The 14,241-nt window shown below is 35.3% G+C and overlaps 1 protein-coding gene across 1 annotated transcript in view; it reads left to right on the top strand.

The window, feature by feature from the left end:
• LOC148957593 (FERM, ARHGEF and pleckstrin domain-containing protein 1-like) overlaps positions 1–14,241 on the top strand; it is a 33,096-nt gene that overhangs the window by 14,824 nt on the left and 4,031 nt on the right. The window contains exons 17-31 of the mRNA XM_089115106.1: positions 3,406–3,575; positions 4,101–4,153; positions 4,565–4,595; positions 5,311–5,444; positions 5,991–6,066; positions 6,797–6,898; positions 7,791–7,875; positions 8,231–8,343; positions 8,831–8,902; positions 9,813–9,881; positions 10,683–10,772; positions 11,335–11,451; positions 11,943–11,978; positions 12,514–12,604; positions 13,518–13,726. Of these exons, the coding sequence (XP_088971232.1) occupies positions 3,406–3,575; positions 4,101–4,153; positions 4,565–4,595; positions 5,311–5,444; positions 5,991–6,066; positions 6,797–6,898; positions 7,791–7,875; positions 8,231–8,343; positions 8,831–8,902; positions 9,813–9,881; positions 10,683–10,772; positions 11,335–11,451; positions 11,943–11,978; positions 12,514–12,604; positions 13,518–13,726 (1,448 nt within the window). The remainder of the gene's footprint in view (positions 1–3,405; positions 3,576–4,100; positions 4,154–4,564; positions 4,596–5,310; positions 5,445–5,990; positions 6,067–6,796; positions 6,899–7,790; positions 7,876–8,230; positions 8,344–8,830; positions 8,903–9,812; positions 9,882–10,682; positions 10,773–11,334; positions 11,452–11,942; positions 11,979–12,513; positions 12,605–13,517; positions 13,727–14,241) is intronic.

The following is a 14,241-nucleotide window of genomic DNA, read 5'->3' as shown; positions in this document are numbered from 1 at the left end:
TAACTATGACTCATTCTTTCCTTTGCAGTTTATGTGTATTTCTATCGAGCTTGATTATCATACTTTAGATATGCTTCTATCTTTTATTTCTTCTCATTGCAGTCGGCTTCCATTATTTAACAAAAGATGTACATTTTCAGTTCATAAGTGGTTATAGTATAATTGAAGTATGCTGCTTCGGTCTCTTGCATCGATTTCTTGCATTCAACCTTTGCATTGGTCCCTTGAACTAGATTGATATATTTGTTAAGCTCAGTGGGCTGTATCCCTTGTTCTATCACTCTTGTATCTATCACCTTTATTTTGGCATTGAAAATCTGTGTTGTCGTCATTTAAACGTGTTACAGTTTTTGACATTGAAAATCTGTGTACCCGTTACCGTCATTGAAGTTTTGTTTTGCACTGCTGGCCTTGATTCTACTTTGCTATTTCGTCATACATTTGAACTTTCTTCGATAAGGCTTGCATTTCGTACCTGCAGCCAAATCTACTGCAATCAACCATTTTTGTTTCATTTCACCATTCTCCACTGCATCTGCGTCGCACTTACTGGGTTTTCACGTTCAAATAATTCCAATTGGCAATTCTTTATCATATCTATCTTATTGATGAAGATTACTGTTTCACCGATCTGTTTCATACGCTTGATGCCATACAGACAATGCTGAACACGCATTGGTATAAAAACAGGTCCGTTCAGGGTGTTGCCTCCGCGTGAAACACGGAAATGCAACTTAGTGCTGTCTTGTTCTGCACATTGACATAACATTCTCCATGTTATGTCACTAGTTTATCTGATGTCACTAGTCACGTTTTCCATGACTTGTAGCACCATTTTAACGTTTGGTCTAGAGGGAAGATATTTACTAACTTAATCTTTCAAGCCAACGCCAATTTAATTTTCCGACGACAACGCCAAATTGAAATTAACACAGCTCTTATTCTGCCTCCTTTTCAACAGGCGTTAACTCAAATAACCAAGAAATATAGACGATGTTGATGTGCATTGAAACAAGCCTCTGTTGGATGTCCATTTCGTGGCTTGCTTGCTGTACCGGAGGAAGACTAAGAGCTGGCTTAATTTCTTTTGGCCGTTGTCGTTTTAGGACAGAACCAAAATTTATGTGACTTTTTATAGTTATTTTAACATATTGAGCCATAGAAACAAAGGAATTTATGCAAATGTTGTGGAAAATGTCTTTAAGGCGTACGAAGCATCAAAGTGTATGGTTCTACATACGGTCGAAGGTCATTTGAATTTGTGAAAATGACTTGCAATTTGATTTTTGTTGGGGAAAAGGCTCTCGGTTTCTCCAAAAGTATATATAAGGAGATTTTGTTTTGGGTGTAAATTGGGGCCAAAATGCCTTGTAAATTGAGATTGATCCCCTTTTGTCTTGCAACGGAAAGCGTTTTCAACGACTTTCTCACAGCAATTTACTCCTTGCTGACAACAAGTCTTCTGGTTGAGGCAAAAGCTCTATGCTTTTAGGATGTAATGGAAAGTTGTTACCTCGAATAGAAAACGAGTTTTCATTGCTTAAAGGTGATTCTTTTCCGTTCCGTGGTACCAAAGTAGGGAAAAAGATGTGTATAATTGTAGCATCATTTTGTCTGTGCAACTTATAATGTTTTTACTTTTTTTAAGTAGTAGCAAATATTTTATTGTGAATTTTTTACTGTCTTTTCCTTTCTTTGTCTTTTTTTTTCATCATTCTTTTTGTATTTGCTTGTAGTCAAATCGTTTATCTTATTGTTATCGTACGCACCTTTGCACGTTTATATTTTCATAGCTAATCAAGAATACTCAAATATAACTTTGCTTACTCTCGTCATAAAGTTAGAATCTCGTTGATCATTGTTCCAAGTCGTTTAATGTTTTCCTTTGAGGAAAGTCTCTTTCTTATCTCCCTTTTTTAACTGCCTTTTATTTGCGATCGAGATTTCTTTCGAACTTTCTCCTTCGTTTGTAAGCTATGACGCTATTTATGTTCAGAGTTCGTTGTTCTGTAAAATGGCCGTAAATGAATTTTTACGTATTTTCTTTATTTTTTATAGTATTTAAGCTTTTAAAGCCAATGATTCGTTGCTTAGATTAAGCTCAGATATATTAGATGTTCAAGAATTTGAATCTAAGCATTAAGATTTTGTGTATTTTTGATTTATTGCTCTTTACCCGGGCTTCTAGTTGCATGGCTGCCTTAAATCTTTTACTCATAAGGACACGCATCTTACCAACACAATCTTTTAGCCATCTTTAAGCTTTCGCGAATCAATCAAAAGTGGTGTGAAGCCATATACTGTGAGAGAGATCCTTGGTCAAAAAATGCAAATTCTCGCGAAGAAGACCATTTGTGATATGGAATCAGGTCGATGGGCAGCAGTTTGATTGGGTATCGTCCCTTGGGGTGTACAGGAATCTGATTTGCTGTTATTATGCCTGCTATTTGCAAGGTTGCCAATCAGATTACTAAATACCGCTAACCAACCGGACTGGTTGATAGCATTATAAACAATGGGAATTCGAATGAGCGCCTATAGGGCGAGTCACCATCGTCGATTTTGGCAACACTTTCTGTCCAGGGATAATTTTCCATGACCCGTAGAGCTTAACTGCTTGGCGATGCTTTCTTGCAATTGTGTTTTTTGTTATACTTCTTTTGTGGGTGTTTTGTTGTTTCATACCTTTTCAAAAGACAGCAGAAAACTTAAGGGTGGTTTTTAAATATTGCTTGAGTTCTTCAAAACTACCGCATGGCCTAGAGAATGGTAAACGTTTGGTTGCATTCGGAAAGTTTTTTGTTCAACATTCATGATAAAATACAAAGCTAGATGGTAATCAAAAGATAAGCTAGTTCTGTGAAACGATGTAGATATGATTTTATGGAACATTCGGATATTTGTCGTGGTACCCAGCTTTGTCACCATTTGCTTAGCATCCCGCTGCAACTTAGAGAGTGACTTTAGAGAAACTAAAAGATTGCGACAGAGGATTGAGAAACAGCAGGCGTATTGACAATTGTTAATTGCTAGTCGTGGTAACATGCTTGGACTACAGTGACTTTGTGATCGAAGGAAAAGATGAAAATATTTGGTAGTTAACGATAGACAAATTTCTCTTTGATGAAAGTTTTCTTTTTGTTTCTAACTATGATGGCACGCTTGCCAAGCTGGTGCGTTTGGACCAATAATTTTTTACCGAACGATCGTTCGGTACTCTGCTTTTCGCAAGCGATCAATCTCTACTGCATTCTATTTTCGCAAAAGATCGATCGCTTTTCTGTTGCTCGCTACAAAATCCTTTCTTCTTAGCTACATTTTGTTTTCAAGCTTATTTAAAATGTAAACCAGGCTATCGAATCTTCGCGTGTCGTACATTTTCCATTGCCATGTCTCAAATTTCAGATTCTTTGGTGCAAGTGATATCCACTTCCAATGGCACTGACAGCAAAGAAAGTGGCCAGGCAATTTTGTCACAACATAACGGTGATATGGAAAGTGACCCGGTTTCAAAAAACAAGGATTCGTTTTCAGTCGAACATAAGGAAAACGGGAATGTTGAGCTTGATATGAAGGTATTATTCGTTTGATCTTTCAGCTTTATAACTGTAGATGTTTAATTTAGTTTTTACACACTTATAATTCACTTCTTTTCTATCTGTGGATCCTTTATGTTAAATCTGAAAGGTCAATAATATCTATTCATGTAACCACAACTTTGTTGATCACGGGATGACAGTAAATAAGGACACTACGGAAAGGACAGAAAGGGAATGGAACTAAGTAATGGCAGAGAGGAACACCGCCACTTGAATAGTGCGCGCGAGAACTAAAAATTGTATCCTGGAACGTTAGGATCGTTGGTTATTCAAGTTGACCGTATAATTCGCTAGTATATCAACTATTTTTGCTGTGTCTAATAACATCTTATATTTATTTCTGTAGTGTTTGAAACCAGTATTTAGAATTGCCTTAGCCATCTTTTTAACACTTGAATCACTGTTTGTACCGTCCAGTTAAAATCAAGCGTTGTCTGTACAACTCAAATTGACACCTTTTTATTGCTATTTCTTACATTTTTTTTGTTTCTTAATTTCTAGATACCGGATACTTTATTTCACATGGTGAACGAAATTCTCCTAACAGAGCGAACGTGAGTGATGTGATATTTTTCAACGTTGAAGATAGCCACAAGGCAAATTTTATTCAAAATAAAGTCAAAACAAAAACATGTTTAGTCGAGGCACGCTGAAAGTTTATGAATGGTATTAATTTCCTTGATAAATGCTCATGATGCACCTTAAACACCCTTTTTATGTAAAACTGGTAGCTTTTTTTCTTATGTAATACTATAACTTTGTTATACTTTCCTCGCATTTTTTTTACCCTTAGTTTTGTTTCTTTGGTACTTGCAAGTGTATTAAGTATGATTTTATCCTATCTTGGTATGATTTTGCCTGCATCTTGGTCATATTTGATTACATTCGAGACGAGCTTTTGGCGACATCAGTTCCTTCCAACTCAAAGCACTTGAAATTTAAGTTTCCTTTACTTTTTGTTGTAGATATGTTAAAGACCTCGAAGTTTTGACAGTTGTAAGTAAATCCATTAGGTTCATTTAACAGTCTAGTTTTTTCTATATGATACAACAGCGGTACCCACTTTTGAATAAAACCGGTACTATTTATAAGCTATGGGCCATATTTTAAAAAAGTTAAGGTTCTGTCTTTTTGTAGCTGCAATTTCAAGGCAGTTTCCTCTGCATTTCCCCTCTGCTAAACATTACTTACAAATAGGAAACTTTTTGCTTAGTTTTAAGCTGAAAAATTCTTCTCAGGTATTCAGTATTTATTGATATTTTTGAAAATTTGACTGATTTGAAGATATTGTAAAAACTTGTAAAAACGATATGACAGTAAGTCAAGGTTGAGAATTGGCTTCCCGCACTTCAGACAAAGTTAACAGTTCAGATGAAAGTAAAATGTTTGAAACGATTGCAAAAAATGAAAACCTCATGGCGTCCCTGCGTAAGGCAGCAAATGAATGACCACTGTCGGTACTCTTTCATATTTCATCAGATATTCAAAATTAAGCCAACCTGATCTGATTTTATTCATAAGATTTTTTATCTATCAGATATACTTTGGAATATTTGTAGATTATTTTTTGCCGTGTTACACGATATCCGTGATAATACATGACTCCGATCAGATGTCTTAATGTTATCTCACCAGGATTCTTACTGATATTTATCTCAAAGAAAAGTATTAGTTGAAACCAATCCTAAGTGATTTTTTTTATCTTCTTCAGTCCTTTAAAGAAGAAATGACCGCAAACGGCCTCATGCCAGATTCACTGATGGATTTATTTTTTGGAAATATCGACCCCCTTTATGACTTTCATTGCTCATTTCTTGCTGAGTTGGAGGACAAAGTATCAGTATGGTGGGTCAAATTTAAAAACATTTCATACTTTTTATGTTATACTCCCCCGTTTTTGGACTCACGCTTGATAAGATGAATGAAAATTCCATCCCAATAACATAAAGAATTTCTGCATGTCACTAGTAACTGTGACTCACTCTCATGTTTTTAATGCTCTGGGGTCTTCCTCGACTTTTACCTATCAAAATTAATTGCTAGAAACTAATCCAAACGTTGATTGCTAGATATTTATTCATTTTGCCCAGAAGTACACTTCAATTCAGAGTCAGCTTGCTCCCAATCCAACCACACAAAAGCTACCAATTGTAACGTTATTTTGAATGCGACAAAATAAACCCAACATGTGCTTCAAGTCAAAGATTTTCCAGACTCTCACTCACGTCATACCCAACTTAAGTTGCTCCGATGCGACTTGCTTTGGTAACTGCAATCTAACCAAAGACTTATTAGACAGCAGGTCATTTTTGTAACTATTATATCATATTTTTTGGGGGTATCTCGAATTCAAAATTATGCGTAACTTTTTGTCTTCAATGACACTTACAGGGAGGCAGATCCTTCTGATTCTAACAATGTCATGAATATCGGAGAAGTCCTGCACAGTAATATGAAGAACCTCAAGGTGTGTTTATGTAGTTTGTGATAATGTAGTGGAAGCACAGGGACAAGGACCGTTACCTTATTACGTAATGCCTATTGAACAGGTAAGAATCGGTTAAGAAGATAGATGTAACCAAAGATGTTGAGAAATATCTTCAAGAACTAATAAGATAGGAAGTAAACATTTTATAAGAACTGACACGTGCTACATGTATAAAGAGTTAGTTCATTTTTGTAAGCAGTTGAAGATTAACTGCCCAGGAACAATTCTCTATTTTTGAAAATTGCAATCTTGAGAGAATTGAAATAGCTTTTATTGCATAGTACAAGGTCCAATTTTGAGATATGGATTAAACAGTGGGGTATAACAAGCTCCAGGAAAACGTTTCCAAAACTTAAAGACAGTGTATGAAGCATGCTTCAAGAGGCTGTATCTTGGTGTAAGCCAATCAAGGTTCAAATAGTTTGATCTAAACCAATCACAAAATAGCTGGGTTCATGTCAGCATTTCATGAGCAGTTTTAACGATCATTCATGCAACATCAACCAGTATGGACTTTAAAAGCGGATGGAGTATGTTTGTTATGACCGCCAAAGTGATATTATTTTTTATAATGTTGCAGCCTACTTGTGATAAACAGACCATAATCGTATAAGGTATAATAGGGTCTGTTTTTAAGGCTACCTTCTTGTTAACCATATTGTGTTCAAATGGTCTGTGACTATGAATTACCTTCATTTTCATTACACAGCTACTTGTCACTCACGTGAAGAATTTGGATGAGGTTCTTTTGAATTTCCACAAAGAAATCATCAAGTCACCAAAACTCAGCGTAGCTTGCAAAGAATTTGAGGTACATGGCTTTAATTTTTGTAATTCAAACTACAAACGTTTTCTTAGCAGCTTTAGCTCTGTTGGATTTTCGTGTGTTTGCTGAAGTGATTCTTGGTAATGGAAGCACGCCAGTAGCAGCAATTCAAAATAAAGGCGATTTAGTTTCTTGACAAAACCACCGATTCTGGCTACAATTGCTCACGAACATGCTCGTGCCTTGGTATAAGCTTCTTAATCATCTTTGGTGTTTATCTTGTCTATTTCTTTAAACAATGTACGTCATTCCTGCTTATAATGCATCAATAATAAATAATATAACTTATGGTTTTGCCTCGTTCTGGAATGTTATCTCGACTGAGAATCGTTACTTATAACGTCATTTAGCAAACTGAATCGTAGCCATGACTGTGACAATATCATTAAGCTTTGCCGGTTTAAAATGTCTTCTTGGCCTAAACAGACAAGTTAATTCACGTTTACTTTCATCGTAGCATTCATGTCTACTGCTTTATTTTGCACAATCCCCTAAACATTGTACTGCACTGGCCTTTGTTCAAATTTTCGTAGTTTGTTTTCTGAATTTTGCGTTTGCACTATTTGCTTAAGATTTCTTAAGATGAAATCAGAAATAGAAGATTGAAAAAATTAAGTCTGGCAATGTTCGACGCATACTGGCACAAACCTAATGTGCTTTTTAAAAAAACTTATTTCATAATTGTAGTAAGCTGGTCTGCCAATGTTTAGGAAATAAATTTTCCTGCTTACATTTGCACAGAAATTGGCACTGAAGGATGAGCCCTCCCGATTAATCAATCATTCGTCTCTGTGGGTCTGATAATGATTTTTATAAATAATATATTATCATTACCATGTCGATTTTAAGGCTGATTTGTTTTTCCTTTTTCTCTTAGCTTGACAAAGTGTGCTATCTTCCGCTCAATACCTTTTTGTTAAAACCAACTCAAAGACTGCAGTACTACAAAGGAATTTTTCCCAGTAAGTTTCCACTTTCATTTTTACAATATTGCAAACTTCCAATCAAATGGCCTTCAAGCAAGCACCTTGCAGTGAAAGTGAAGCTTAAAATGTGTACACTTTCGAAATTTTAACAGTTAATGGAAAATGCCATGTATTAGAAATAGCTAAAAGTTCAGAACGTTGTACTTTGTGATTTTCTTTATTTTGTTTTGTTCCAATTCAAAGACAGTGCCTTCTAGAACTCTTACAAAATGGTTTGAAGAATCGCTCTCACTTGAGAATCGCTCTTATTTGTAAATTCCTCAAAAAGTTCAATCGAATATATTACTCTTCGTTGTTCGGAAAATCTAGCTTTAACTTGTTTTTGTTTCAGGGCTTTATAAAGAATGTCAGAATGGGGATGAAGTCAACTATAGCTTGACAAAGGCGGCCTACTTGGAAGTTTCTGATATTTTAGATTTAGTTTCTGACCACGTCACGATGCTTGTAAGTATTTTTGCACTATGAGCACGCTCAATTATCATACCAATAAACTATTTTAAATCAATTCTTACATTGTTAGCATCCTTTAAAACATTAACCCGAACTTTAAAGAGACATTATAATATTCAAAGAAACAGACATCAAAAAAGGTCTGTTGGAGTAAAAAGCGCCGTCCCTCTTTTATAGAACCCATCTCAAGTAATTTTATTTGATACCTGATACTAATTTTATCCCAAATGATTAAAAATAAATGCGAATCAAGGCTTATGGAGTTTTTAAAATATTAAAGTTTCAAGCCCAAACAGCTTCTCATGATATCTTTTCATAACGTTCGTTAGTGTAACTTGGTATTTCTTTTAGGTGAGGTTTTTCTTTTGAAAGTAGAGGAAAAGTTTGTAATATTCTTTCATTTCCTTTTAGCTGTTTAATACCAGTGAGGGGTGGGTATGTTTCAAATTCAGAAAGTGATGTTATTTTTTATCTATTCCAGGAAAATCTTCACAAGCTAATTGAACTTGACAGGGATTTAATTGACGTAGAAAATATCGTCCATCCTTCAAGGGTAACTTTTCTCCCTTTTTAGTTTATTTATTTGTTCGTCCTTGAGAAGTTCTAATCCTCTCATGGTTTTTTTGGCTTTATGATGAATATCTATTCAAACTTTTTGCCCTGTTGCTCCTTATTTACCTTCAAAAAGAAGATTTGAGAATGTTATTTCTGTCATGGTATCGAGCACTGTTAACAAGTCTTGCAATTTTTTCTGCGCGAGATTGACTTAACGTTTGCTATTCCTGCAACGACGAAGACGGAGATTTACACTCGTGACGAAATGTCAATCAATTTATACCCTATTCTTAGTTCTTTGGTTTTTCAAATTATATTTTTCTCATTCATTTCATTTTGTATACCCTGAACAGAGTTAAGTATTCAATTGAGTACTGGGTTCCAAACTGCCTTGTATAAATATTAAATTTTCTCTGGATCGCTTTCCATTTTGTGCGGTCCCTGCGTGTTGTTTATCTCCTTTAATATCGATATATGAGCCCACAAAGGGCGAAACAGTACTGTCTACAGATTGAGTATATATAAGTTTATATATTACTGTATGCCGGTCTGTCATGAAGTGCTCGATACCGTATAGGCAAAGCTGTTCACGCAACTCTGATCACTTTAAGAGTGAAACTCAAAATAGCAACTTAGAATTGTCCTGTTCTATACACCAAATAGCGTTTAAAAGTTAAGAAATCCGAATTCACTAGCTCTTTTCGCGCAAGGCACAACCGCCTTACATTCTTACGCCAGTTAAGCTGCAACTGGAACTCTGCCTGAATCTTCCTGCTGCCTCGCTCAGTCTCTCAACCCCCCATCTAAACTGCACTGTATTTATGTTTTTATCATTCCTATATTCTGTTTTTGTCATAAAACCTTCTTTTTTGTGGAAGGATAGTTAATGTTTCCTTCTTGCCTTCTAGGAATTCATTCGGGAAGGCTGCCTTTACAAAATTTCTAGAAAAGACCCACAGCCAAGAATGTTTTTCTTGGTATGAATTTTTCGTCATTTTTTTAACATTCTTCTTCCTGAGCCTAATCTCGGTAGAGAAGGTATTTACATATGTATGTCTCACATACTGTGCTGAATACATCCCTTAATGGCTCTTCAGGCAATGCCAACATAGCATACAACAGATCGACACGGTGTACGGTTGTCGACAATGTCACGAGAGTTTCAGTGAATTAAGAGGCTCCATAATCCAGGATGCAGGGGTAATTCCAATGAGGGCTGTAGCAGTGTTGTGATGCTTGAACTGAGAGTATATTGCTCTTTGAGACTGCACTGAGCTAGCCATTTCAATAAAGAATTCAGTACAATCAATAGCCACCTTTGTTTATGGATAGGTGTCCTTGGAACATTTGGCATTGTTCTATCAATGGTGTCTTTAGAAGGCCAGATTGGAAAAGATCGCTTTTGGCTATGATAAAAGTCCAATCATGTTATCCGGATTCTTGACACATCCTGCTGAGATATTGATGCTCTCTTGGCCAGGTCTTCTTCTAAAAGACCAATTCGGAGTCTTGAAAAAATGTTCCGAATTTTCAACTGGCAAATTTTAAACTCTTTAGAAAAAAGAAATTACCACAGGATCGAATGATCAAATACGAGTAGATGTAAACTCTTTTAGTAAAAAAGAACTGACTTCCGAAAAGCTGACACTGCGAATAAAGCCAACAGGAGTGAAGAAAATGTGCTTAGATTTTACTCTGTTTTTAGCGGCCTATAAGATATTCTGTAATTTGGTTTACTGCTATTTCTACAATGATACCATATTCCTTAATGTTTATAGTTTTCAGACACGCTATTGTACACTACGAAAGGACTCACCCAGAAAAACCAGTTCCGCATTCGGGCACACATACCACTTCATAGCATTAAGGTAAGCATGAGCCAATAGGAACAGCGGCGTGCCCGATTAATTCTATTGAAACCATATTAGTATTTAGACTTAATGTCCAGTTTCCTTGTTCGTCTTTTTGATCAACGTTAGAAAGTTTTTTTCTTTATAATTAAATAAGTTCTTTCTTATTCTTTCTCGATTTGCTTGTTACTATTTTAATCAAACTTTATCCAACATGCATGTAATAAGAAACTATATTAATAGCAATTGAAAAACAAATAAACAAATAAGAATGAAAATGGAAACACCTCTTGATTAGAAAATAAGAATAAAAATTTATGATATTGAAACTACTTTTTGCTTTTTGTATGCTAATTCAGTCAAATATGCACATTCTTATAGATATAAATAGTTTTCATAATGATAAATTATGAACTAGCAATTTTACATTTCTTTATTTATTTATCTCGGCTGTTGAGCTGAGTAGTTTTATAATTAGGACTTCTTATTCAAAGTTAGTTTTATTAAAAGAATAGAATTTCATAAAAACCTAATCTTTCAAATGTGGCCTTACGAAAAAAGTTTGTTTTTTTTGTTTTAGATTGAGGAGGGGGGATTTTCAATGCATGGCTTATTCACATTCACCGTACACAGTTCTTCGGGAAAGCCAGTTCATCTCGCTGCCACTTCTCATGAAGAGCGTTTGAAATGGCTAGAGGTACGTTGTCATCAGATGACTTTCATGCAGACTTTCTGTTTAGGGCTCCTAGTATCATTTGTGGGTCGCCCAGGTTCTTATTCGCGCATCTGTCTTTTGCTTTTATATCGAAGATTAACAAAATACATCTTTTCATTATACAAAGTTCCAAGTTTGTACATAAAAAAGGAACACATTATACAGATACTCTGATACTCCTTTAAGTATTTACTTCTGGATAATGACCCAACGGAAACCCTAATGAAAATTCACATCCAGGTGCATATTGAAATGACCTGGCAGGATAGATTGGCTTGCTGTTTGATTGTCTCTTCATTCAACCATTCAATCCAACTGGAAAACGGACTCTTGTCTTCATAATTCTAGATTTCATTTACTAGAGACAAGTTCCTAAACACCTAAATGAAACGATGGCCTTGCACGCATTGTCGGTTTGAATGGATATAACAGCACTTTTCTAATGTTAGTTTTCTCGAATCTGATCTTTACAGGATTTGGCAACAGCTGTAAACAAGATCAAATCAAAGGTACCACTATCTGTTCATCCAACTTTTTGCAATAAGCGTCTTTATGTTTTCATATGGTAAAATATTTCTTGGCAGTTAACTGTGTATCCCACGCAGTGCTGCTGTTCCAGGCCCGAAACATAATTGGTTTCTTTATTGCCCTTAGGTAAGAATGGTACAATTAAGCTTTTGTCGGAATACTTATGCAAATTTTGATCTTTAACTTCTAAGCTCTAAATTCTATGTTGCCTTTAAACATTTGAATATGTATTTCCTACAGTAGAGTTTGCGATCTATGTTCTGACGTTTTATACTCTGAAGAATGTCAGACGAAAAGCTTTAGTATACTCAAATGTTTCATTTTTTAGCCATTTTTTCATTGCCAAAAGCCATTTTTAATTTTTGTACCACCAAAAGATTGCTTGAACCTAATAATGTTAAATATAACTATTAGGGTGTTAGAATCTATGATAGAGGCTATTTTTTAAGTCATGTGTTATCGGATGCATGTTTAGAGCTGAAAAGACAACCTCTTGTCATTTTTTTTCTATTTCAGGCCCTTTGTTCGACTTGCAATGCAAAGCAAAATGGCGACTCCGAAGCAAATGATGATAGCAGCTCTCCTTTCACTTGCTATTCCTGCAAAGGTAACTATAAATTTTGCAGCGACGATATAGAAGAAGAGTAATGTAATTTAAACATCGATTTGCCACATTTTTGTGTTGCTGTTGTATCTAAGAATGTTTCAAGATCACATTGTATAGGCTCGTCAGCCTTTTGGCATTAAAGATGTCACGTGAAAACTCAAGACATAAAACGACACTGTTTTTTGTCTGCTATACCTTGTATGTCGTGTATGCCCAATCCAATTTTGTGCTTAAGTACTGTATAGCTTAATGTGCAAGTATGTCATCCAATCTTTGTGGTAAAATTCGGGTTTTCAAACTTTGTTACAAAGAGATCAAGAAATAGGTACAAAAATTGAGCACAAAATTTATGTATGGTATGCAGTGCAAAAGTGAATCACCCTTATCTCATTTTGTTATAAAAAACAAATTCAGGATTAGCGTTCAGTTTCCTAATTTTTTGTTGATTTCAGTTCTAAAAGGTTTTTTAAATGCCATATTCTTAAGAGCTACTTCTTAGAAGCCTAAAATGTGACACCAGATAACATGAAATTTTAACACGTAATTAGTCTCAAGGAACTCGTCTTTGATTTTTGGAAATGCAGCTTAGTATGTCACGTCAATTGAAAAACAAATTGAAATGCCACTAGCAATATTTCTTTGTTGTCGCCGTACTGGTTATTTTTCCGAGCTCTTATTTATGTTCATTTATGTCAATTAAGCAAGATCCATTGAGAAGTATCATTTTTTGCCCCACCTTTATATGATGGGTTTTCAAAAGGTTTTTAAGTTTGAGGGTGGTCAGGTTATGGTTTTTATAGACGGTTTGTTATAAAAGAAGTGAGTGTATCCTAAATAGATGAAAATCATGATTCAGGTTGTTGACAATGAAGGTAGGCAAACATTTTCTTAAATTCTTCTTTCTCCACAAAAGATCAATTATCTGCTGCTAATTACCCTACGACGATCACAATAAACAGTCGCTCGAAAGATGAAGAATCAGAAGACGAGGAGATATCAACAGCAGAGGACGTCTCCACACTAGAACGAAATCATTCACGTGCTAGAACTTTGTCCACGCGTCGGGTTTGCTGGCACAGGCATACAAGCATAGGCATGAATGAATACAAAACCTCGATTCAGGTAAAGAGACACCTATTTTCTTGGACGGCATCTTTGATTGGGTATCTGTCCATACCACCTATCGACCATGTCCCAATTCTGTTATACAGTCTGTATCACAGCCATATATACACTAAATTGCGTGCGGTTCAATATAACTCTATAATAACAAGAATGTAAGTAAATTGCACAAGGAAAAAATGGATTATGCATAGATTAAATGAATTTATTTGTATCACAGCCAGTAAACGATAAAGAGTAACTTTGCAGTTATGAAAATCCTCGTATAAGTTTCCTAGAGGCTTTTCAATTTAGGCAGTTTTTAGATGGGGGCTTATACGAGGGGAAAAGTTATGAAAATCACATCCAACTTGCCGTACAAAAAGCTCGTATTGTAGCTTTGTAAGCTCGTTTAGTAAGTTAATTACATTGGCAATTTTGCTTAGTAACTCTTTCTTAAACATTAAACCAAAGTATAAACCAGACCACTAAAAATATTATTGTCCAGAATATTAATATATTCATTGTCGTCGGTG

The sequence above is a fragment of the Rhopilema esculentum genome, chromosome 21, assembly GCF_057945365.1.
Source record: "Rhopilema esculentum isolate cy_ngs chromosome 21, ASM5794536v1, whole genome shotgun sequence".
NCBI lineage: Eukaryota > Metazoa > Cnidaria > Scyphozoa > Rhizostomeae > Rhizostomatidae > Rhopilema > Rhopilema esculentum.
Note: the sequence above shows the minus strand (reverse complement) of the source record. Positions and strands in the feature narration are given on the sequence as shown.